Source organism: Parasteatoda tepidariorum, chromosome 4 (genome assembly GCF_043381705.1).
Source record: "Parasteatoda tepidariorum isolate YZ-2023 chromosome 4, CAS_Ptep_4.0, whole genome shotgun sequence".
Lineage (NCBI taxonomy): Eukaryota > Metazoa > Arthropoda > Arachnida > Araneae > Theridiidae > Parasteatoda > Parasteatoda tepidariorum.
In genome coordinates this window covers 80679109-80706732 of record NC_092207.1, presented here as the reverse complement: position 1 = coordinate 80706732, position 27624 = coordinate 80679109, and the positions used below count along the sequence as shown (strand labels likewise).

The following is a 27624-nucleotide window of genomic DNA, read 5'->3' as shown; positions in this document are numbered from 1 at the left end:
ATTATAATTTATAAGTAAAATTATAATTTATAAGTAAAATTGTAATTTCTAAGTATATTTATAATTTATAAATATAATTATAATTTATATATACAATTATAAGTATAATTATAAGTATAATTACAAGTATTTGTTTTGTTAAGTAGTCCGAGGTGATAGTTATTTTCTTCGTCTTGGGCACTACAGCCTATGACAGGCCAAGGTCGTCCCAATAAGCCTTTGCCATCTTGATCTATTCTGTGCCATGGCCTTCCAGTTAGTTATTCCTATTATCTTTAGGTCCCTTTCAACTGCATCCAGCCACCTATTCGGTGGACGACCCCTTTTTCTTGTACCTTCTGGTTTAAAGAAAGCAGANTTTTTTGCGGGGTCTTCAGATCTATAAAGGTGTTCCAGCCATCGAATGTGATTGGCCTTAATAACATGAACTATGTCTGGTTGTTTATACTTTTTATATAACTCATGATTGTAAAGGATGCGCCATTTGTTATTCTCAGAGACTGCACCAAAAATTCTCTTAAGTATCCCTCTCTCAAAAATCAGCAATTAGTTCTCATCTTTTTTTATTAAGAGTTCAGGACTCACTACCATATAGGATCACAGGCCGTAGGAGTGCTTTGTATCTGTTAATTTTTGTCTTTTGTTTAAGAAATTTACTTTTTAGCTGGTTTGAGGTGATAGTTAAGAAGTGTTAAATAGTTATAAGTTAAGTATTTATTCAGAATAATTTTGCGTATTTATAAAAATGAAAACTCAGTTATGAAGTAATTATTTAGATTTATTTTTGATCTTTTCTAAATGGTAATGGAAATTTTAAACATAAATGGTGTTATGGTGACACCAATTGTCCCACCAATTATCGACAATGGAGTTTGCTTTTTTATGCAACAGAATATCTGCAATAAACGATACTAAAGTAATGGATCTAGAGGTGCGTGAGGAAGTAGTACAGCACTAATGGAACATTGAGATGAGTTTTCTACCTTAACTGCCGGAGAGATTTTAAATTATGTCTAAAATCCAATTCATAAAGATTTTTAACATTATCGCGAACATCTCTGGAAAATAGTTAAAATTGAAACTAAGTATTTCTTAGCAAGCGAAGCCCCGGGTAACTGTTAGACGGTAAAGAAAATTTTAAAAAGATATTGTTTAATGCTAAAAGATGCTAAAATTGGAATATTTAAATACTGTTGTGCTGTGTATTCAGCTTGGTCACCATTAAAGTTTATATGTTTTACAAGGTAATTTTTAAACATGACCAAACTGGTCGCCAAATGAGGCTAGTACCGTATACATTTAGTAAGAATTCTAACACTGCACATAAAACCTGTAGTTACGAGAATTGCATTATAAAACTACTTAAGTTTTTAAATAAATTACAAATCCTCTATTTAATAAATTTAATAAAATTAAGTTAATGTAAACATTTAAAAAATATTTTTAAGAATGTAAATTATTTAAAGTAATTCGATATTTTATTACATACCTTATTATAGACCTGAGACATTTTTACGAACTCTAACTCTTTCACTTGCAGTATTTTTTCTAATCTATCATCTAAGGATTCTGCATAAATTTTTGCTCCATCACAAATAATCTAAAATAATTAAAAACAAAACATGTATAATTTCACAGTGAAATAAAGTTAAAAAAACTATTAAATAATCAAATTTTGAATCTAAAATCTCAATATTAAACTAAAAATTGCAATTATGACTAAATACTTTATGCTAAGAAACTTCAAAGAAAAAAAATCTATCGAAACTATTCAGTTGAACTTTAGATTTTTGTTAAAAATTTATTACAGGAAACTTATAAGTTCAGTATGTTAAAATGTTAAATTAAACGCACCTAAAAGACTTGAAAGATAATTCTTTGAAAATTCTTCAAATGAAAACAAATTCCCTTTAAATAAAACATATTTTTGTGCCGCAATAACAGAAAATATTAACAGCAAAGTATTAACAAAAAAGTACTAAAAGTGTAAAAGTACAAATTACATTATTAAATTTTAAATCGTAATTTTTAAAAACATTTCTTTAATTTTTAAGGGAGATGTGAAAATGTAAGTCTGTTTATTTAATTTAAAAGAATTTTACAAATGCTCTAAAAACTCCTCTACTTTTAAATATTTAATGTAATATCAATTTTTTTTAAGATGATGAAAATATAACATCGGCTAAAATTGTGATGCCAACTGAAAGTGTAATTGATGTTTAAGAATGCATAAGTATAAGAATTTCATTTATTTATTTATTTATATTAGTTAATTCATTTATATTAGTTGATTAATTTCAATTTTTTAAAAAAAAAATTGGTACTTAGAAATTTTTGATGTGAAGATCTGAATTATTCTTTAAACAAGTAATAAAAGAGTAAATAGATAAAAAGACCTTAAAATATTACTCGTGTTCAAATAATTCACTTACATCAACTATTTTAATTAAAAATGCAATTTGAAGGTCTTCATCTGAAATCTCCATGTGTTTCCACTCATCTATTACCTACTAAAAAACACGAAATATATTTTTTTAAATTGTCCACAACTGAACAAAATATTGCATTCAATCAAATCTAGGTTAAAATATATACTTAAACATTAATACCTAAAGTACCATAAATAACAAACGATTTGAAAAACTCTATTAACATCTTGTTATTCAGCATGCAATATATTGGACAGCATTTGGTAGAATTTTATCACTTAAAAAATATAACTTTCAGTTCTTTTTTTGTTTGGATGACTTTACAAAACGATTGTTTATGCAAAAAATGTAATTGAAATCACCCTCATCAGTCGGTGTTGTTATTTACGCACGCCAACATTTAAACCCACGCCTCTGCTCTTGAGGGACATTTATCGGTTAAGTTTGGGGGAAAAGAGAGATAGAAAAAATAAAAGAAATAGCTAGTAACAATAAAAAATAAATAAATAAATTGCAAAGTTTTAAAAAATAATAATACTTACAATGAAATGTTATAAGGGAGGTAAAAAATTCGAATCAAAATATCTTATTGAGTCTAATAGATTTTTTCTATAATCAAATTGTGAAAAAATAGACCATAAAATTCCGTAACAACATTAAAAAAATACGGAAATATTAAAATTTATCATATTTATGGAAAGATTAAAAGTAACTGAAAAAAGTTAAGTATATTTATTTAATTTTTCTAAAAACGAGTATCGTATCCCATTTATGAGCTTATTTTCTTCTGCAACAAATATTTCTAAACAAATACCACATTTTTTCTGCCATTATTGAAAACACGGATTTCAGGAGATTTGAGGAAAAATCGTAGAAGAGCAAAATATACTGTGAAGGCTGTTTTCGAAGAATGCATGATAAATAAATGAATGTTCCTGAAATAACGTCAGAAAAAAAAGCTAGAAAAAATGTCAATAAGGAGAAGAAGAAAATGAAAAGCGTTTGTGGTTTATTTTTTTAATATCTAAAAATTTACTACAATGCTGATTTATATAGCCTTACAAAAAATTGCAAAAAAAAATGAGATATAAGACATTGATTTTGATAATTTTAATGAAGATGGTAAAATACCGCCAAATTGGCGTTTTCTAAGAAAGGTTTAATGACTTTTAAAATTTTAAAGTTATTGGTCTGATCTAAAGCCTAGTTAATTCCTCACGGCCAGCGTGCATATATAGTTTAAAATTATAACTTTGCCTCAAGAGTAAAGCATTTAAACAGTGATTTTTTTAAAAATTTTAATTTGCAAAAGAACTTTAGAAAAAAACATTAACCGTTTTCTTTTTAGGAAACCAAGTAATTAATTCATAATATTTTTAAAAATTTGCTTGAAAAGATCAAAGATGGGGCTCGTAACTGGAAAAAATAGAAAACAAAGAAAACAATGTTTTCTCAAATGCCAGTACAGTTCGTAAAATTGCTTGTCATAATTATGTATTGTTTTTAAAAAAATTAATGAACGCTTTTATTTAATTTTAGAACTATATTGACTCAATTAGTTTATATCAAAATTTCTGCAGTTTTCAATGCATTTGATGAATACTTGAAGCTTCTTTCTTTTTTTACTCTTCAGAAAAAAGAAAAAAATTTTAAGTTAGCATTTTTAGAAACAAAACTTGTAGAGTAAGTTGAGCAAGTTGGGCAATTTGAAGTGCTAGAAACGCTTTAGAGAATTTTCTTCATCTACCTCACTCGCGAATTGAAAAATATTTACATGCAAAATTTCAATGTACATCTTTCAATGCAAGTCAGCTAAAATTTGCGAATTTAGACTATTAGATCACTTGAATAAACATTTAAGACAAATTTTAAACTAAAATGTCCTTATATTTAGTATTTTAAACAAAAATTTCTTGTGGTTTTTAACTATAAAACAGCCATTACCATTTTTGAGTTAATTCACACAAATTTGAATACTATAACTTTATTCAAACTTATACTCGTATTTCAGAAGTGTAAAGTTTCATTCATTCATTCATTCATTATTATTATTATTATTATAACATATATATATATATATATTTTATTTTTTTATTTCCAATGAGNAACGGATCACCCAGGGTAGCTTTTGATTTAATGATTGGATCTTGACGCTCTATGACTCAATCTTAAAGGTTCGAGAGTGTGACACTCAAACATACCAATAAATTTATGTGCAAATAATATTTTAGGTTATGAAATAAGACACAAAAACGTACTGCCTCATTGTAAACTTATCTTTTTTTTCTGACGGATTCGTATTTTTGACCAACGACACTTAAGGAGTAGCCGGAATCAGGAAAATATGGTCCCAATAGCTTGGACCGCTCTTTGGGTTCATTTTACTTTTTGCGTAATTCACAATATCTCGAGAACTTCTTATGATTAAAAAAATTTTTGCACACAATTATAAAATTCTTTTGTAGTCTATCTACAATTGCAAAATTCCTATTCCTAACAAAATATAATTTTTTGTAAATACTTATTGTTTAAAATGTTTTATTATTTTATTTTATGACAGTCGAACAAATTTTGAATAGTAAGGTAAAGAAAGTTCTGCATCATTTTAAAAATTGCAATTTTAAATGTCAAAATGCAAAGTTTGAACGAAATCGGTTGAATAGTTTTTGAGAAAACGAATTTTGAAAAAGTCGTATTTCTGAAATCTGATTTCTCAAGAATTATTCGTCCGATTTTACTCAAATTTAGTATTTTACCATTTAAAATTTATATTCCTTAAAATGCAGTTAAAAAGTGCATACCTTTCAGCTCAAAATTCAAAAACATAAAATACTTACTAAAAGTTATTTTGCATGGGATTATGTTTGAAAAAACGAATTTGATAAATGTGTGCAATAAGTTTTTAAATAAATTTCAAAATGCTCTCGAGATATGGCAAAATACGGAAAAAGTAAAATTAATATAAACGGGTCCAAGCATTTTGGATCGCTGTCCGGACTTAACTATTAGGACCATATTTCCCTGATTTCGGTTGACCCCTATAGTTTTAGAGTCAGAAATCCGAATCCGTCGAAAAATGTATGTTTATTCAGGGAAAGTGTGTTTTTTGTGTTTAAATAATTTACGCGCTTGAGGTCACCGATTTAAGCCATTAAGATAAGAGTCCTAGAACGTGAAGATCTATCTAATCATTAGATCAAAAGTTATTTAGAGTGGTCTGTTTTTTTTTTTTTTGCGCACTATACATATTTTTCTCAATATAAAATCTTGTGGATGATCTTACCGTACAGAAGCAATTCAAAACAATCACAGATGAACTTAATATGCCTTCTTCCTTATTGTAAAAATCCTAGGATAGAGGAAATATACTCCTTAAAATATCAGGATGATATCATAATATATTTATGAAATAAAAATAAATATAATAAATAAAATTAAAAACTTTTTGTCCAACTGAATTCAGCCTTGAATTTAAAATGACATAAATTAACACCTTTTATACTATTGTACTATACTTTTGAACTATATTTAACAGAATAGAATAGAACAATTAATTATTTATTATTAAGAAACAAAACTCTGTTTATTCATGCGAGTCTGTTTTTTATAGTCACTTCCATTCATTATTTGATTTTCTTTCAAAATGAAAATGAGGTATATTATTTATTTGCTTTGGTAGTACTTAGGATTATTTAAAAAAGTGCTTTTAACATGATACTTTGTTCATTGAACGAAGAACTTTGTTGAACAATTAACAATTATCAGTTTATCAACTATATAATTAAAAAAAGTCCTTATGCTGTGAAACGGTTTCGTTTCCCGGCTCAAAAAGACTTTCAGACGTAAAATATTATCAGTAGTAGACGGATCATGGGTTGAAATCCTTTTGCCGTTGGGCTAATTGTGGTAGCTTTTCGTGGTTTTCCTCTGCATGTAGCAAATATGGTTTAGTTCCATCAAAAAAATGCTCCACGAAGACTAGTTTGTCCCAATGCTTAATCCAGTATTTTCATTGTCTTTTGAATTAGGTTTAAAATTTACAAAACCATGGAATTGAATATTGAAAGTCGTAAACTCAGAATTGGGTCGGCAGTTCAACGCCGGTTTTAAAATAAAAAATAACCTCTCAGTGACCAAAATAATAGTTCAGAGCGTGTTTTCAAGCATACATTTTAAGTTCTAAGAAAGAAATGTAAGTTTCAGCAAATAAAAAAAAATAAAGTTTTAATATTTACTTTTGATTCGTCCACAGCCCTTTTAATTCTATGATGACACTCAGATTTCATTACGTGAAGTAAATTCATGAACAACTTCATAAAAATACTACTATAATTTTTGAAGTCCATATTTTCTGATCTAAAAAACAATTTAGTATCTGATTTAGTTAAAATAAATACTAAGGAATAAATAGAGACTAAAATCTTTAAATAAAAGCTTTTTTTTACAACTTACGTTTTATTTTCTATATGTAAACAGTAAACAAGGCTCTTAAGTTGTCGATATAAAGCATGCGATAGTACACAGCTATCTCGTAAGTTAACGTGAAAAGTTTTGTGATATTCTTGATAAATGTCCATTGCCTTCATAATTTTGAGACAAACTGGTCGCAACTGTAAGTAAATAAGGCGTTTTAAAAAATTAACATTGAAATTATCACTGTAAATAATAGGATGGATCAATTGAGGAATACTTCCGAAGAAACAAAAACGCAGTATAACAATAATGAACTACAAATAGAAAATTAATCTTGGCATCAATAACAAACAATCAGGTTTTTTTTTATTATCTCTGTGTGTACACTATGTTTTTTGTACTGTTTATGCATGGTTATATGCTACGTGTTTCTAGCTGGATGGTTTTTATTTGGTTCCCTCTGAATATTACTTTTTTTTGGTCAAAATATTTTCGCTTTTCTGTTAAATAATTTTTGAAAGCGAAATTAGTTTTTGTTACGTTAAAATCTACTCTACAGCATAGGTCAGATACTATATAATATATAAATTTATGGAGATTTTCTTTAAAAAAAATTTTTTTTTAGCCTCTGACTTCTTTTTATTACATATACATAAAATTTACGAAAAAGAATTTTTGAGCTTAAAGTTGGAGAAGTATTAGATAATATTCGAGATTCACAGGTTGTCTTAAAAATGCTGCAAAATTGCTTAAAATGATGTAAAGTACAGTATAAATATTCATAATTGCGTAGTAACCCATGAACAGAAATCCCATAGTATGTCGCTAGGTGTTCTGCATCCCTCTATTTCCTCTATTCATCCCATGTCCATCCGATTCATCGAGCCTTGAATTTTCACCATAGGATGCTCTTAAAGGTATCTTGCATTACAAACGTTTAGTATTTGCTATGGATTCTGTAGCGAGACTAGTCTGCGTTTCAATCATAGAAATTGGTGTGATCGACCGTGTCCGGTATGTATAGTGAGCAAAAAATAAACAGACCATCTTAATAACTTTTGATTTAATAATCACGTTCTAGGTCTCAATCTTAACGGTTCAAGATAGTGATCTCAAATATACTAATTAATTAAAACAGAAAATAATTTAAGTTACGAAATCAGACACAAACATGTACTTTCTCTGAATAAGCATGCCTGTTTTTGGATGGATTTGGAGTTTTGACCACCTAAATATGGGAAGTAGCTGCAATTTGGGAAATATGGTCCCAAAAGTTTGACCAGGAGAGCGGTTCATAATTTTGGCTCCTTAATGTTAATTTTACTTTTTGCATATTTCGTCAGATCTCGAGAACTGTTAAAAAGAAGTGAAGAATTTTTGAGTACAGTAACAAAATTCGTTTATCCAAAGATAATCCCATGCAAAAAATAACTTTTAGTAAATATTTATATATTTTTTATTATTTCTTAACGGTCAAAAACATTTTTGTAATTGTAAGGTGTACAACTTTTTTATATTATTTCAAAAAATATAACTTTCTATGGAAAATACAAAATTTGACTGAAATCGGTTGAGTAGTTCCTGAGAAATCGAATTTTAAAAATACGACTTCATTTATCAGTTCATTAGATTAAAAGATACTTAGGGTGGTCCGTTGCGCACTGTACATTACATATATACGATATACAAACATCTACATTACCTCTTCATTGATTGTTTTGGAGACGCAGTCGAGGTAAGAACAAGACGCTGCTTCAAAAAGTGTTCCTTCGGCTGAGACGACATCGATGCATATCGTCACTTGAGATCTCAATTCCTTAATGATTTTTGTCAACGATTCCACATCTTTTAACGCCGTATTCTTTCCAGTCAGTTTCAAACTTTGGAACTCTTTCTGCAACCAATTACGAACTTCATTCTGAAAAAGAAGTTCAAAATAAAATAAGAATTTTCATTATCGATTATGCTGAATGGAAATGTGTTAAACACCTAAAATTTGGGAGGTAAGCTTGCAACAAGAGGAACACAGCATTGTGTTGATCAGTTACCTCAATTTTGGAAATGCTCTTTGAGTTTGCAGTTTATAATCTATATAAATAAAGCAGGATGTTTATACTGGTAGGTAACGTGTGTGTATTTACCTTATACAAATCCTAATTCTCATCCGATCCACAGTAAGCAAATAAATAAACAAATAAAAATTTGGTTATTTATTTTTAATTTTTGCCTAATGATAAGTGTTTCGTGTGCTAGGACTCAATTTTAATGGATCGAGGAAGTAACCTCCAAAATACTAATTAATAAATGCAGACTATATTTTAAATTACTAATGCATTTAATAATAATAAACAGATATTTTTTGGTGGCTATTCCCTACACAAAAATGATTGTGATTCCTGATTCCTTAAATACAGAGGGTAGCCGCAATCTGGAAAATATGGTCTAATAGTTTGGTCAGGAGATTGGCCGAAAGTTTGGTCGCTTTAACGTTCAGTTCATTTTTTGCGTATTCCGCCGTATCTCGAGAAATTTTTAAGCGGGGTAGAAAATTTCTGCATGCAATTATAAAATTAGTTTATACAAAAATAATTACATGCAAAAAATAACTTTTAATAATTATTTAATATTTTTTTATTTAAAAATGATAAAACAATTTTGACATAATTTTAATTGGTTGAAAAAAAAATCAATCGAGTGGTCTCTAAAGATATCGAATTTTAAATATCTGACTTTTATAAAATTCGACTTCCCTTCTGATCAAACATTCAATCGAACATTAGTTTTATCACATGTTTTTAAGAGTTATTTATCTTTGGTATTCTGTGTTAGTTTATCAGAAGCAAAATCAACCTCAATAATTTCGCAAAGAAGGTAATGACGTCAGTTTATCACAAGCAAAATCAACCTTAATAATTTCGCAAAGAAGGTAATGACGTCAGTTTATCACAAGCAAAATCAACCTTAATTTCGCAAAGAAGGTAATGACGTCAGTTTATCACAAGCAAAATCAACCTTAACAATTTCGCAAAGAAGGTAATGGCGTCAGTTTATCGCAAACACAATCTACCTTAGCAATTTCGCAAAGAAGGTAACGACGTCAGTTTATCACAAGCAAAATCATCCTTAATAATTTCGCAAAGAAGGTAATGACGTCAGTTCATCACAAGCAAAATCAACCTTAATAATTTCGAAAAGTGTGGTAATGACGTCAATTTATCACAAGCAAAATCAACCTGAATAATTTCGCAAAGATGGTAAGGTAATGACGTCAGTTTATCACAAGCAAAATCAACCTTAACAATTTCGCAAAGAAGGTAATGACGACAGTTTATCACAAGCAAAATCAACCTTAACAATTTCGCAAAGTATGGTAATGACGTCACTTCGTATTTTAAAAAGGTATATGCAGAGATGGGCATTCGTCATTCAGAATAATGAATAAAGAATGATGAATAATTATTCAAAATCTGAATAATGAATAATGAATAAAGATTTATTCATTAGTCAGAAATATTTTGAATAAAGAATAAATCATTCACTATTCTTTATTCAGTATCCTTTATTCATTAGTCAAGAATAACTGAATAATTTCACTGGTTAACAAAAACGGGCACGGAATACTCTAATTGACAACGATTAGGACAACTTCAAATTAAACATTAATCCTTTTCAAGTATATTATATAATGTTTGAGGAAATTTACTTTTGTCTAACATAATGCATACTTTTGAAAAATGGTTACATGGCAAAAAAGCGTTTAATTTCTTAAGTTAAACTTTTTTAAAAAAATTTAAAATAAGATTATTATTTGCTTTCAAAATCTATAAGAAATTGTGTTTTATAGATTTTAGAACAAAATTTTAAAATGAACTTAAGTAACTAAACTGTTATAAACCTACTTTTTAGCACAACTAAGTATGTTACGCTGGAATAAGTTAAAGTAACATTAAAATAAATATTCACACTTGTCTTAGTTTTATAGTTAAATTCCTAAAATAAGACGTTTAAGAACAAACGATGTTTTGCATCTCGTTATAGACAAGGACATATCGATTGCATTTTTCGCTGGTTATTCAAAATTTTATTCAGAAAAATTAGTCATGACTAATGAGATTATTCATCAATCATTATTCAAAAATTTTTATACATTTGCATAATGAATGATGAATAATGACTCAATTTTCATATGAATAATCATTCAGAATAAATTTATTCTGAATAAATTTAGTCATGAATAAAATTTTCGTGAATGATGCCCATCACTGGGTATATGAAACCGCTTGTTTCTTATATTGATATTTACTCTTTTAAAGCACGTGTCTCTCCCAGACAGGAATAAACTGCAGTTTTTCTACAGAATTGAAATTGTTCTGAAGTTATTCTAGAGTAAACTGCAGATTTTCTGCAGTGCAATCTTAACTGTAAAAACACAGTTATTTTGCACCTAATGTGAAGTAATTTTTCAGTTGTTTATGAACTTGAAATTGAACTATAAACTTAAATAATAGAAACACAACAAGAATTAATGAAATAAAATTGAAGTCATTGGAAAACTGTGGTAAATTCTGAATATCACAGTTTAAATGTTTATATGTGAAGTTATTCTTCCTTTTGGTGAATAGAATTTCTAACTGATATTACGGTAATTTATTAATATGAAGCCGCAACGAACTTAACAACAAATAACAAACAAAAAAATATAAATGAATAAAATAAACGTTGTATTGTATACTAATATTTGGATAAGTTTCCTTTTCGGAGGTTGTTAAAAACCTATTACCACGGTACTTATAATAGGCATCATTATTAGTATGATAGTTTCTTATTACCACTGCACCTATATAAGCAATAACAGTAGTATTTAATACCACAGTTAGCTAAGCGTCAATGGCGTTAATAATAGTTGGTGATTTTTACGGCGTTTAAAGAATTTTAAAAAAAAGTTTGCCAAAAAAAGCGTTTCAAAAATATTAATTATAAAAATATTAATGTTGTTAATATGAACTACTTTTATTACATCACTTTAGGACTTTTAATGTGTATAAAATATGTTGATACTGGTACAAAGATGAGCACTGATGCACTGGGGAAATAGAATTCTTACGGCTCAACAAAAGTAATTAATGAGAACCAGAGAAAATTGTAGATTTTGGCAATATTGTGAAACAATTGTTTTTTCTTTTTTTCTGCATTTATGCAAATACTTTTGCATAAATTCACTGTTCATGTCAGAATGAACAAGTTTAAAAATTTTATAAACAGGAAATCGCATAAAAGTTGCGTGAAACTTCCTAAGGGAGTTGGACACATAATCATCATGCCAAGAAATGTCGTCGTATGCGGCTAGAAGCGCTTCCCTATTATAAGCTGCTAAGCAGGTCTTAATAGGAAAACGCGTCTATCTAAACTATGAGAAGCATATATCCCATATGATAATTTCCGAGATAACAAACTAATACTTGTATTTATTTTTATAAGAATAGAAAACTCAGAATTCTTCTTTCTTTTGATTCGAAGTTGCGCTGTATATAAAGACCGTCAGTAAATAAATACCCCGAAAACCCATATAACAGTATATCCGGAAACGAAATGTACGAAAACCTTTCGATTGCCAACAGTAGGCAACATAGTAGTTTTTGTAGTATATTTTACAGTTAAGCGAGATGAGAGGTTGATTAAAAAATTAATTTATTTTACTAAAGTTTAATTTTTTGAAGCGATTGTAGAGAGTCCTTTTACTTAAATAATCTTTATATGTTTCTTGATATTTTAAATGTAATCTATAATCCACCTTAATATATGAAAAGTATAATTAAAACTGTTTAAATAACATCCGTTTTAGCCAAAACCAGACTGAATTTTGCTTGACTTTAAATTACATAAATCGAAGATATGTAAGCCGGGGTTTTAAACAGTTTCAGTATGTTTTTTTTTTAACTTCTTTTAGAGGATATAATTTTATTCCACAAGACTGCTAAAGGAAAAAAAGTTTACTTAATGTAACACTTTTATAAACTCTTCATTAAGCAATACTTAAAAAAGGAAAATTATTCCCGCAACAGTCTGAATGGGCCAGGGTTAACGCCTGGCCCACTCAGGCTCATGGTTCGGTCATGGAGGTTAAGGCTTCACATTTTCGTGACCAAAGGCATGATTGTGACAATGAGGTCATTGTTGCACAGGCCTCTTTTACTTCCCAGATAATCTGTTACTCATCGATCTGAAGCTGGGTGGACTTCAAGTCACCACTGGGGATCGAACCCCAGTTCTCCACAATGACAGTTCAGTGAAGCAATGAGTAGTATACAAGTTTACGAAAATTTATGTTTACTTTCTATTATTTTAGTTTCCATTAACTCAAGTCACCACTGGGGGTCGAACCCCAGTTCTCCACAATAACAGTTCAGTGAAGCAATACGTAGTATACAATTTAAGGAAAATTTATGTTTACTTTCTATTATTTTAGGTTCTATTAACATTTATAAGTTTAAAAAGTTACAAATATTACCAATCAATAAATTTCTTTTTTTTTTACAAAATAAACCACAACATCGCTCTTAAACATTATTCGCTTGTTTCTGCTTTAAATTAAGAGCATGAAATTTTATCAAAACTTGATTACCTGTATCCTTTTAGTTAATTCGTCTGTTAGTTTTTGCTTGTAGATTGTTTTACGGGGAGTAATGTTAATGGTTGCGATCTTCTCTAAAATTCTGCAAAATAAGATAAAAATAATTTTAAGAATAAATGACGAAGAAAGTGTCAAAAATTTGCAATTTCTTTTAAATAAACAAAATTATGAGAAAGTCGAACTGATACCTCCATTTAATGATAACTTCTGACTTTTGAAAATCTTTTAATGGAAAAAATAGCGGTTGAGTAGGATTTCCTCGCAGTAAGTCTATTAAATACATAGATAGATTTTGCTCAAGCATGTTCATCTGAAAGGATAGAAAAAAATATGAGGATTTGAAAATTTTCGATGGTACGCGCATGTCATTTTAATCTGTAAATATATAAATCCAAAATGAAGCATCACATTCTTAAAATCTAAATGAAATACTACAATACCAGCAAGGAAATACTATGTCAAAAATTTCTCGGAATAAATGGTTAAATGACAACTTATTTAACTGTTATTTTACCATATTCAAACAAAACAGTCAAATAACCATAAATAAAATGGTATTAAAACTGTTGACTGTGAGAAAATAGTTTATTAACTGCGTTTAGCTAATACGGTTAAACAACCAGAATTACACACTAACAAGGCCTACTTAACACACTAACAAGGCCTACTTAAGAAAGCAATTTAGTTCCTCGTATCTGGGTACATATTATAGCTCAGAGGGCTTATCTCTTAATCTCATGACCAACAGAACAGGGGTTCGAGTCCCAGCTTTGACACCACACTATTTTTTCAATTCCCTTCGACTGTCCTGCGCTCCCTAATTTGTGACCCAGGACTATTAGAAGACTATAGATGACAAGCATAGATGTCAGCACCATAAATCTGCTTAACCCAAAAAGAGAAGACTGGTATCAATTCCCCGTCTCTTACGATAAGTGAAACAACTAGATAAACTAATTAAACCACATTCCATGGTTAATTTGATTATAACACACAGCTCAACCACAACTTAACTCCAATCCCGATTACCTCACGAAAAGCGTAACTCCTGTGCCCGGTAAAATTTCTTTCGCGGTTTTGAAACCATGATAGTTGTAAATAGTTTTAAAAAATCGTATACTTTTGTATTCATGGTTTTTTAACCATACTTGTAAATGCTTTCAAAACAGAAAAGGTAAAAAGTAGTGCAGATTTTTATATTACACCATACATAAGGAAAACTACCCATTAGAAAGAATATTAATAAAAATGCATTTATTATTTTAATACGCTCATGAAAAATAAAGATATTTTGGTATTTTACATGCTATATAATTGTATTTAATCTCCTGAGATCAATATATCGGACAATATTTCATTCAATTTTATTACTTAAAAAAATAATATTTTAAGATTTTGTTTCTACTTGTATGATTTAGAGCAGCCGTTTGCAAATTTTATTTCTAGGAACCCTAAGTTTCCGTGAAAGGGTCACAAGGGTTCTGAGAATTTTTAATTAGCTGCAATTTTCAAATCCTGTCATTAAATTTATATTTAAATTACTATCAGTTATTTATTCAACATTTCTGTTATTTTTATGAAATTATTTAATTAAAATCCTTGTGAAGAAAGAAAATTAAAATTAAAGAATTTATTTTCTAATAACAATATACTGAAAAGGATTTGCTTTTATGAAAAATTGCATCAGTATTTCGCATTAAATAAAAATAATAAGGAATATAAACGTTTGTGATAACGTTAAGAAATGTTTCTCTGATAACCATTCTCAGTATTTATTTTCACCATTTATTTATTTTCGCCATATCGTACACTAAAATCAAATTATGAACTAGAGATTAGATTGAATTTGAGATATAGATTGTATTTAGATAGAGATAATTATGATAATTATGATAGAGATTGTATTTAGAGATTAGATGCCGCTCCATATCTGAAAATTAAACTGACATGAAACTCTATTTTAAAACTAGTATTGATAAAACTGTATGATAAAAAAATTTCATACTTCATACATTCATTAAATATTCCCGAAATAATTATTAGTCCTTCTTTGATTAATCTGTTCATAATTATCAATGACATTTATTCATCAAGTTTCGAGATTCCGCCAAAAAAGAAGATCGATCATTTTGGGTTCCATAGCCGAAAAAAATTGGGAATCGTTGACTTAAAGGACTAATTACAAAGCTATTGTCTAAAATATAATTGGATTTATTCTATTCTCTCAGAGTTTTTATTACAATGAAAAATTATAAAAAAAGTAAAAAATCAATTCATTTAAGTCTTTAAACAGATTTATCGCAAATAAATATCCTATTATTTGAGTTTAGCGGATTTTTTGTCGTGACAAAAACGGTCAAGAAATACACTATAAAATTATCTTACAATATGTAAAAATGATAAAAAATGCTAAATTATTATTTATGTAAAAATTAATGTAATGCAAAAAATCATGCAAAAAATAACAATTATTATCAAAATTATATCAATTATCTTATATCAATCATTATCAAAAATTATGTAAAAAATATAATCTATGTACAAAATATCAATTAACTGTAAATGTCTTAAAAAATTTATATTTTATAACACGAGTTTACCTTCCTATAAAAGTTACATATTTTTAAGTTAAAAGTTAATTTTCAGCCATCATATTGAAAATTTCACACTTACTGTTTTAGTTTCCAATCATATTTTGTAACATAAAATGAATCACAGTGAATTACAGACAAAGGTATCAACTTAAAAGAAAGAAATGCTTTGAAAGGGATTAAAACAGCGTCTCTTGTAAGATTATGCTATCTCAAAAATGTCTCATGTCAAACATAAAACTCGTTTTTATTACTTTTTATGACGTTCATCAGCGTTTAAGATGTATTCCTTAAGTACCCGAGGAATGTCCGTTTCATATTCTATAAACCACATTCAACGCCTACTACTTTTAATTTAGTACAATAAGAGATCCCCCACCTCCCTATTGCTTACCAAACCCCATAACAGTTATTCGCAATCTGGATCGTTTCTCACGCTTATTTCACATTAGCTTTTACGCTTTAATAATTTTTTTTATTAATTTAACTTTATTTACAAATATTTTTGGTCATATTAAATAGCAAACTCTTTAGAATTTATTAAGTTCAAGTCTCGGAAAAAAATTTCAATTCAAAATTTAAAAAGAAAAAAAAAACTATTTAAATTTGAGAAAACGAATCATGTCTCTTTTCAAGGAAAACGAAATTTATTACTTTCGCGTTTATTACGAGTTAAACCCACACCTCCTAGAAGAAAGAAGGCCTCAGCACGGCTGAATTTAGTAGTCTGACGAAACGAACTTAAACTGCGTAGTGGATAAAAAAAAATAAGAAAAATGTCTCTACGTTTGGACTACTAAAGGATCAAATTTCTTGTTCATGGTAACTCGTGCTGAGGCTTTCTCTTTCCTGGGAGGTATTGGTTAAACTCCGTGGAAATAATTACATTTCGTTAGACAAGTTAACATAGAATTGGAAAGTAATATCACCATGGATGTCGTACTTCCAAAGTTAAAATATCTCAAGGTAGAGAAAAGACCTAATAAAAAGGCATCATTGGGGGTAGGGGTTGTTTCTGTCAGCGTTGAGAGGGGATATGCACCTCTAAACATACGGATTATTTACAGTAACGGTACACAATAAGTTTATAAGTTGTCATGTTAAAAAGTTAAAATAAGAAATGTACCTCGAATGTCGAAATATCTATTAAAGGACCCGTGCATTCTTTCTCAAACAATTCCCAGGATGAAGTATACTTTGCAACTCTTTCCAATTGCAACAATGAATTATAAACAGCAGAATCCTCAACTTGTGGGTTGTTTCTCTCGTTTTTCCACTCGAGAAGAGTTAATAGCTCTCTGCAAAATAACAAAAGCAAGTGAACTTTTAAATCTGATTAGTGTAATTTTCAGATTCATTTGTAATCACAAGCAATGAGAATAATCCTGTAAAAGAATGTAATTTCAGAAATGTATAGAGTGCTTAAAAAATTTCGAAGAAAAGCTAAGTAATTAAAGTAAATATTGAAATTGGATTCACCAGTATTTAATGAAAACAAAATCCTTACATAAAGTTACTTTTAATTAATTTCACCTGGTTTGTAAATTTATGAATATTAAATGAAATTATATTTCTTTATAACTCTGTCTTACATAGTTTATAATCTGGTAAGCAAAGGAACTAGTTTAAGAGCAGATAATTATGTTCGAGTAATAAAAAGGAGATGCTCATAGAGTTAACTTACTTAATATTCGAATAAAGACACTAAAAAATGAGTAACATAAGCTATTACAAATGTGAACTTTTCTTATTGTTAACTCTAACAAAACAAATCTGTATGATTTTTTGCGTACATGAATCTATACATTTTTTACCTTCTTGCTATCAAAGCAGTGTGTTTAACAAATAAATAGTCATAGTACTTTTAAAATGCTAATGTAGAATTGTGCACTCACTTATTCAATATAATTATTTTATCAATAGCATTTTTGTTGAATGCATCAAAGATAAAAATAATGCTTATTAGCAGCAAATGCCTTTTTTTTAAAAAAAAAAATGAAAGTCTTTTAAGTATTAAAGCTGATCAAGTAATTTAAACAGGTCGCTTTTTTGACCAATAATAATGACATGGCAACACTCTGACACATTTATCCTGTAAAAAGGTGAGCTCCTCCAATTTTTTTTCCAACTACAACACTGACTGTTGTTTCTATGGTAACGATCAATTGAGTAAATAAATTATACAGGAAATGTAGCCTAGATTAATGTCAATTAGAAGACGTTGTAGCTTTCTTTTATCCACTATGATATGGCAGCCTATTTTCAAGAAATTTATTTTACCTGCATTTGTAGTTTTGTAACGGGATAGAATATATGTGCCTTTATGCGCTCTCTGGTTAAAAAAAAGTCCCAGGTTGAGATACTGGCGATGGCACACTCATACTCTTTGTATTTAAAGTTGTTTTTCATAATCATTTGTGTTACCCGACATGTTTCGTTAAGCCTAATGCTATTGACGAAATTCGTATCCTTAAATAATGGAACTTAGCATGTTTTCCAATTTTGCGAAATGTTTTCTTGTTAAACGGTTTCGTAAAATTTGAGTATACATTTTCGTACAGTGCGTTTTTAAAATATCTCTTAATATGCTAATAGATTTCAGATTTCTATCTAATTTTATCTCTAATAAGGGGGTGTATTAATTAGCACGGTGTTTTTTTTAAAAAAATTCTGAGTTATACTAAACTTCTATGTTATACCTAGCAGTCATGGGTAACAGTTGCAAACTCGCAGCAGTTATAAAAATAGCATATTATTTGCACACAGAAAAAAAAACGACGCAGCCGTAGAAAAACAGCCTTAAGAACACGTTGTGGTTACTTGTAAATACAGAACACTAATTTATCTCGAGAAGTTCGTACATCAGGTGATTTGAAAATGGGGAAAAAAAATTCCTCATGCTAAAGCTAAAATATGTCACCTAATTTATTTTTGTATTAGCTTTTTATTTTACAGACAATCTAACTCTACACTTGCAGCCGACCGTAACATCATCCATGACGTCAGAAAGTTGCATGCTTTGAATATTAAACTTGACATCTTTTCAATTTAACAGTGATAATAAAGTCCTCTGAGCTACTTCATTTTTCGAGCGAAATGGCAAGATAGTTAGCCTCATTAGACTCTGTTACAGATACAATAAAAAAAGGCTTAGCGATTAGTGACTTTGAAGAAGAAAACATATTTAATGTTCATATATTTAAGTTCAAACATAATATGTTTAAGTTCAGAGAGTAAATATTTCAAGGCTAATTAAATGACCGAAATTCGAATCCTTAACATTTAATTTTGGATGTATTTTGCCATTAAATATTTTTATGCCATATCCAATTTGAAGAAATTATGTGCAATTTTCAATGAACAGTTACATTGTTGTCGTTGCCTCTAATGCGACTTGCCACACAGGCAAGCCTGCTTGGTGAAACCGAGCAAATTTAAGGCACAGTGTGCGTTTCTTGTTCTTCAGTGGCGCCATCTATGGCCAGGAATTCGACTTCTGCCACGCCATACGTCGCACCCGTTTATAGGGCGGACTATTCATACATCCATTCATTCATCCACAGATCGTAATTTTGACCTGAATCAGATAACGATCGGTCTCCAATCCAGTACCCCCTGAGGTATTGATTTGGTATGGAAACATGGAGGACTTTGCGACTCAACAGATTCAACATGCATCAGTCAGCACAGTTACATAAATTATAGTATTGAAAGTGAAGTTTTTAGGACATCCTAAAAATTATTAGATTACAAAATTATTTTTTTTTTATGTATACTTTATAAGATGATAATAATCTAGTTTCTAGAGTAAGAATTTAAATTGATACTTACGCAAGGGATTGAGAAAATGGCGTTATTTCATGCTTCTTTGAAAAATCTACCAATAATGATGAGTACTTATCTTGTAATTTTCCATCGAAACTATTCTTTTATGGAAACAAAAACGTATGAATTATAATTGAGTTTACAGCATTCAAGATAAATCGAAAATATACAATAAATACTTACTAATTTTATGTCTTTCACAATAACACTCATTTCTGATTTCAGCATTTGATAATATATCTCCAACAGTTCGCTCATGCTACAAAGCTGAATACTGTCATATTCTTCTGAGTTCTGGAAATTGAGACAAAATAGTTAAAGTTGCAGTTAAATATTGACAAATTTCTTTATTGGAAGAATTGAGCAATTTTAAATTAGTTTTTCATTTTATCATACTACTTAATTACTTATTGAATAAATATATTTATTAAATAATCTATTGAATAAGACTTCGTTTTTATTTATCATGGCTGTGAATTTTGCAAAATAAATATCGAGCACTTTCCGACTAGCTAGATGCTAAAATCTCAACTATAGCTCCACGCCCGATAACACCGCAAGTTATAATCGTTTTCTAGCTAATGCAAGCACAATATATCGTGATGTTATCACCAAAGATAATTTATTGTCCATCAAAACTCTGCCTATTTTACAAATGGCTGTAGCACTCAAATTTTACGTGAAGCTCTGTGCTGTATGGCATCACAAGTTCCAATCTCTTTATGGTTACTAAAAACAAAATTTATCGTCAAACAAAATGCTCAAATTACAAGTGTACCCCTATACTTGCTGCGTGGAAAAACAAATTTCCATCATTTCATATTATAGCCGAATCGAAATTATAATCAAAAACATTTTTTCAAGCAATTTACGACTAGTTTAGGCCGGGATAGCCTGGTCGGTAGGGCGCTGGACCCATGTCCGAGAGTTAGTGGGTTCGAACCCTTCCGGCCAAACACTCCCCGTGTAATAAAGTGACTGATGCACGTTAAATCTGTCGAGTCGCAAAAGTCCTCCATGTTCCCATAACAAATCAGTACCTCTGGGGGTACTGGATTGGAGATCGATCGTTCTCTGATTCAGGTCAAAATTAGGATCTGTGGAGGAATGAATGGGACTGCCCTATAAACGGGTGCGACGTATGGTGTGGCAGAAGTCGAATTCTTGGCCATAGATGGCGCCACTGGAAATCAAGAACAATCGCACCCCCCCTCTGTCTGAACAGGCATACGTCAACAACAACAACACGACTATTTTAATTGATCAAGTTTCACCTGAATTTTTATGTTTTAACACAATATAAGTTTCAATGTTTTCATGATAGCTACAAAAGAAAAAAAATCATCCCCATATTATCGTCAAACTGAATGTATTCTATTAATTTAAGGGTTCAAATTCCAATTACACCACACTACCATGCAAGATTTAGTTGTTCGCTGCAAACATAATTTATTGTAATACTACATAGAATTTATCATCAATAAAAATATCGTCCAACTCAAATTTTAACTGTAACTTTGTGCCTGATGAAGTTTCAATAGTTACTTAACCACCACAGACACAATCTATCACTATATTATCACCAAAATGGAACTTTGTGCTGATGACAAACTAAGTTGAAAACATTATCTTAAACACAGTAAGTAAAATTTTCGCCTTTTTGACATGAAAGCAGAATTCATCATTAATACAAATTTTAACCTCCTTTCGTCTAGCTAGTTAGCTTGAATTACAACTGAAACTCTGTGTGCTGGATGTTAATTGCATTCTTTTCCCTAAAGGATGATAACAAAATGATTAGCAATTTTATTGCCAATCACAATTTTCGCGAGTTTCCAAAAGCAAACTGACAGACAGATAAGTAAAAAAAAAATTTATTTTTTATAGTACATTAAAGAGCAAAAAATAGTTCTGTTTTTGTCAGGCTGAAACCGAAATGGCTGACTTAAACGGAACGCATGTACAGTGCGGAAAAAAAAGGGACCACCCTGAATAACTTTTGATCTAATGTTCAGATTTTCACGTTCTAGGGCTCAATCTTAGCGATTCGAGAGAGTGACCTCAAATATATTAACAATTGTAGACGATATTTTAAGTTACAAAACCAGACACAAAAACGTACTTTCTCTGAATAAACATACCTTTTTTCAACACATTCAGATTAATGACCTCAAAAATATAGGGGCTAGCCTCAATCTGGGAAATATGGTCCCAATAGTTTGATCAGGAGAGCCTTTGAAAGTTTGGATCCTTTAATGTAGATTTCACTTTTTGCGTATTTTGCTATATCTCGAGAACTTTTTACGCGATTTGAAGTATTTTTACACGCAATTATAAAACTAGTTTATCCAAACATAACTCCATGCAAAAAATAACTTTTAGTAATTATTTATTTTTTTTATTATTTTATTTTAAAATGGTAGAAAATTTTTTGAACTGTAAGGTATAACATTTTTTGCACCATTTTAAAGAATGTAATTTTTGATAGCAAAATACAAAATTTCATTTGCTATATCTCGAGAACTTTTTACGCGATTTGAAAAATTTTTACACGCAATTATAATATTCGTTTATCTAAAGATAACTTCATGCAAAAAACAACTTTTAGTAATTATTTATTATTTTATTTTAAAATGGTAGAAAATTTTTTGAACTGTAAGGTATACCATTTTTTGCACCATTTTAAAGAATATAATTTTTTATAGCAAAATACAAAATTTGAGAAAAATGGGTCGAATAGTTCCTGCGAAATTTGATTTTCAAAAACGTCAGATGCTTAAAGTTTGATATCTCAGTTCTAGAAGGTGAAAATCCGATCATTAGATCAAAAATTACTCAAAGTAGTCAGTTTTTTTTATTTTTTTTTGCGCACTGTCTTTTGTTTTCAGTCCAAAATATATGGAATAAATTTTCTCTATAAATCAACTTGAAAAACACGGTTTTCAAAAAATTTTACTTCATTTCATTACTTTGAAAACTTATTTGCAACATTGTTAAAAAATAAGCATATAGAGAATGGCTTTTGATCAAGAATGGGATTTAATACAAGTTAATGTCTATTGAATATATCAAACATGAAGAAACATCTGATTTAATGATCGTTTTAATTATTAATAGCATACTCATAAATAAAGAGACGATTAAACAATATTTCCGGTCTATTGTTTCAAAACCCACATAGGAAAGATATAAAAAGTATTTAATTGCTTTCACGATTAACCGACTTTAAGCAGCCTTGAAAATTTTATAGCATACAATAGGATTAAGTTAGACGCCCAGTCTATCTTTAGAAATTCGATAGCACTTTGCGAATACGAAAATTTTCAACACCTCTTCGCGAAATAAAAATAATAATATTAACTAAATAAATAAAATAAAATAATAATAAATAAAAAAATTTTACCCATTTTAATTCTTTTAAAATTTTTGTTATTATTCACATCTATAAAAAAATGCCTTTAAATTATTGAAAATATATCTGCGCATTTCTATTAAAAAAAATTTTTTTTATTAATTTTAATGAAATTTTTTTAACGTATGTTCATAAAAATACATTTAAAATAACACTTTGCAGTTTAAATTAAATAATTAAATCTAATTTTTCTTTTAAATTACAGAAAATGAGAAATAAGGGATATAGTTAATGAATGTAACCAGCAGCCGAAGCTGAGTGAAATGTCTTTTAGATTCAACTAGAGAGTCATTAATTAATAATAGGACATCCGAAGTTAATTATACAAATTTACTTATTAAATAAAATAATCGTATTGCATGAAATTTGTATTTCAATAATATCCTTCTGAATGAGTCATGGTGGCTCAGGGGAAATAGCGCTCGCCTCCCAAAGAGGTGACCCGGGTTCGAATCCCAGTGGTGACTGATAGATAGGAATTGATGGCTCACACCAACCACAGTGATGACATGGTCCTCAGTGGTAGACTGATCATGGGTTAGAAAAGCTTTGCCGTCAGGCTGACCGTGGAAGGTTTATTCCCCTGCATGTAACGCAAATGCTGGTTAGTTCTATCAAAAAGTTCTCCACGAAGGCAAATTTCTCCCAATACTTGATCCAGGTGTTCCATTGTCTTCTGGATTGGGTTCAAAATTACAAGGCTACGGAGTTGAACATTGGTAGTCGTAAACTCGAAATTAAGTAGGCTGTTCAACGACGGTTATAAAATAAATATCCTTCTAAACAGAGGATAAAACAAATAATTTAACTTAAAAACATTTTCAAAACTTCTTAAGAAAATGTGTAGAAAAGAAGATAAAAGCAAGCAAAAATGTGAATACTCTGAAATTTTTAAATATTAATTTAACGCACGGGCACAAAAGTTTTAAATTTTGGCGAAGATCACGACACCGTTTAGCATTGAAAACGTAGAGTGGCTATTTCAGCATTAACTTGTTATTGTAAAAAGTGTTTATATTGTAAAAATTATTCAAAGAAAATTTTAATAAAATGACTGCTTTTGTAACAAATATTATATGCTGAGATAGAAATGTAAGTAATTATTAGAAATCAAACCAGAACATTTAATATAAATTTTAATATCATTTAATAAACATATAAATTTTAATATCATCTAAATTATGGTTGTATATTTAGTTTGTTTATTTCTCGCGAGATATTCCTAACATCCCTCAAATACCTATAGTCTTGCGACCGCCCCCTAGAAATCTGCCCACTGGGGAACGTTAGCAATTACGTTGGGAACGTATGGGATAGATGAGGGGTTTCCAACTTACATGAGGCCGGGGGCCACAATTAAAAACACAAATCAAATGGCGGGCCGCAACTTCATCAAAATTTTATGTAGGACTCTTTTATGTTTGAAGGAGCATGAAATATTACTGTCAGATTTGTACAAAGTTGTACAAAACAAAAGTATTAAATTACAAATTAAAATAAGAAGCAGATTTTTAAAATTATTTAATTGCATAGTAAACAATTCGGGATACAATAACTTTAATGTGCACCTATGTATTGAACAATTAATGTGCAGCAGATATCAAATTTTTAAGATATAAAACTTTAAAAAGGTTGGTATTAAAACTTACATAGTAGGACCCCAAAATGTTCAATGAGAAAATTGAGGTTCGTCTGCTGCAACCAACAGAGAATAGATATTTACATTTTAAATTTAAAATTTACGGATGTAAATATTTTCGTTCGAAATGAGCGGTTTCAAAAAGTTAAATCGGAGAATTTCTTCGAGAAAATTTCTGATACACACATGCTATGAATGAAGTAAAAAAGAGTAACATACACGATTATTTTTGCTTTGAATAAATATTTTCTTGGATGCAAAACCTGAGAAATAAATTTTTTTGTACCGTTGGTATGTTAAATTTCACAGAAACGGAGAAATTAGGTTTTTATTTACGAGAAAAGTATTTTAAACCCATCTAGATTTTTTACGAAAATTGTCCGCAAAAAAATGACAACTAATATATTTTAGTTCGCGGGTGCAAAAAGAGACTTAGCGCGCCGGATGCGGCCCCCGGGCTGCCAGTTGGAAACCACTGGGATAGATGAAATGTATATTTAACAATCCGATTCCGACAGCAGTTTTTTTCTTTACTTCAATCTTACACAATCAAAATTGGACTTAAAAACTTTAATTAAGACATTATTATTATTTAATATGCTATCTTTAATTTAAAAAGACCTTTTATTTATTTATTCACACACAACTTAAATAGAAAAAGAATGAAATGAAGTTAAAAATGGGACAAAATATTTGAGGGAAGGAAACTACATAAATTAGCTCCAGCTGCAATATATTTCTTAATTACAACATCAGGCTCACAGTTTAGGTTGAAATTTGAGCATTTGTATCTAGTTGGAAAATGGGAAAAAAAAGTTAATAATAAACTCTTACAGACCATAATATAGCTACAAATTTTACTTGTAGCAATTAAGTTACGGTTGAAACTCTGAAGCTAGGAGCTCCGGTTAAAATTTGAGTCTTCTAGCTAGTTGGAAAATGGTCAAACCTTCATCGGCGATAAATTATTATGTGAGATTAAAATTCTCCTTTAGCTGTTGTGGCCTAAGGGATAAGTGTTCTCCTCCCAATGAGGTGATCCTATAGGATAAGTGTGACACTGTGGTTGGTGGACACCAACCACAGTGTTGACGTAAAATATCCTTGACTGTTGACGGATCATGGGTTAGAATCTACTTGCCGTCGGGCTAGCCGGGGGATGCTATCGTGATTTTCCTCTCCATGTAAAGCAATAATGCAGGTTAGGTTTATCAAAAAAGTCCTTTATGGAGGTTAGTTTAGCTTGATCAAGGTGTTCTCTTGTCATCAGGGTTGGGTTCAAATTTACAAGGCTACGGAGTTGAACACTGATAGTCGTAAACTCAGAATTAGGTCAGCTGCTTAACGGTCGGTTTAAAATAAAATAAATACGACATATAGAGTTCCAGAAACGCTTAAAACTTGTATAGTTATCAGACAAGGAGCTCTAGTAGATATTTGAGCCCTCTAGCTAGACAAGAAATGGTCGAAATTTCAGTCGCAAAATTCCATACTTAAAGAAGCGAGTTAATAAAAACGTGATAAAATTAATTTTTAAAAAAACTAACTACTAAGTTAAATAATTAGTAAGGTATAAATATTTCTTGAAAGAGGAAACTATGTTTTCATACCTATTGCTTAGTTCAAACTGGTATACGACTCTTTTTTAGAAACAAGAATATCTTACATTCCAGTTTTAATTCCAACGTGAAAACAGCTGCATTTCATTGTATTTGCAGGTGTGCAATCTGTTATAAAATAGATCTCGTCCGTCAATGTTGTTGTCATAGTATCCCACGTAAAACGTTTATATGGTCTTTAACAAACACAACTTAGANTTTTCCAACTACAACACTGACTGTTGTTTCTATGGTAACGATCAATTGAGTAAATAAATTATACAGGAAATGTAGCCTAGATTAATGTCAATTAGAAGACGTTGTAGCTTTCTTTTATCCACTATGATATGGCAGCCTATTTTCAAGAAATTTATTTTACCTGCATTTGTAGTTTTGTAACGGGATAGAATATATGTGCCTTTATGCGCTCTCTGGTTAAAAAAAAGTCCCAGGTTGAGATACTGGCGATGGCACACTCATACTCTTTGTATTTAAAGTTGTTTTTCATAATCATTTGTGTTACCCGACATGTTTCGTTAAGCCTAATGCTATTGACGAAATTCGTATCCTTAAATAATGGAACTTAGCATGTTTTCCAATTTTGCGAAATGTTTTCTTGTTAAACGGTTTCGTAAAATTTGAGTATACATTTTCGTACAGTGCGTTTTTAAAATATCTCTTAATATGCTAATAGATTTCAGATTTCTATCTAATTTTATCTCTAATAAGGGGGTGTATTAATTAGCACGGTGTTTTTTTTAAAAAAATTCTGAGTTATACTAAACTTCTATGTTATACCTAGCAGTCATGGGTAACAGTTGCAAACTCGCAGCAGTTATAAAAATAGCATATTATTTGCACACAGAAAAAAAAACGACGCAGCCGTAGAAAAACAGCCTTAAGAACACGTTGTGGTTACTTGTAAATACAGAACACTAATTTATCTCGAGAAGTTCGTACATCAGGTGATTTGAAAATGGGGAAAAAAAATTCCTCATGCTAAAGCTAAAATATGTCACCTAATTTATTTTTGTATTAGCTTTTTATTTTACAGACAATCTAACTCTACACTTGCAGCCGACCGTA

General features: G+C 29.7%; 1 protein-coding gene across 3 annotated transcripts in view; it reads right to left on the bottom strand.

Annotated features, from left to right (window-relative positions):
* Positions 1-27624, bottom strand: part of LOC107457015 (C2 domain-containing protein aex-1) — a 59678-nt gene that overhangs the window by 9104 nt on the left and 22950 nt on the right. Inside the window, exons 1-12 of one of the 3 annotated variants that reach the window (XM_071180112.1) lie at positions 26551-26569; positions 20073-20183; positions 19896-19990; positions 17191-17362; positions 13662-13783; positions 13465-13555; positions 8545-8760; positions 6882-7039; positions 6665-6785; positions 5713-5778; positions 2433-2507; positions 1490-1600 (exon numbers count right to left, since the gene is read on the bottom strand). In XM_071180112.1, coding sequence (XP_071036213.1) covers positions 1490-1600; positions 2433-2507; positions 5713-5778; positions 6665-6785; positions 6882-7039; positions 8545-8760; positions 13465-13555; positions 13662-13783; positions 17191-17362; positions 19896-19990; positions 20073-20147 — 1302 coding nt within the window. In that variant the 5' untranslated portion in view covers positions 20148-20183; positions 26551-26569. Of the gene's footprint in view, positions 1-1489; positions 1601-2432; positions 2508-5712; positions 5779-6664; positions 6786-6881; positions 7040-8544; positions 8761-13464; positions 13556-13661; positions 13784-16146; positions 16286-17190; positions 17363-19895; positions 19991-20072; positions 20184-26550; positions 26570-27624 lie in introns of those variants that run through there. The other 2 variants (XM_016075040.3, XM_016075044.3) reach the window with 2 other exon arrangements.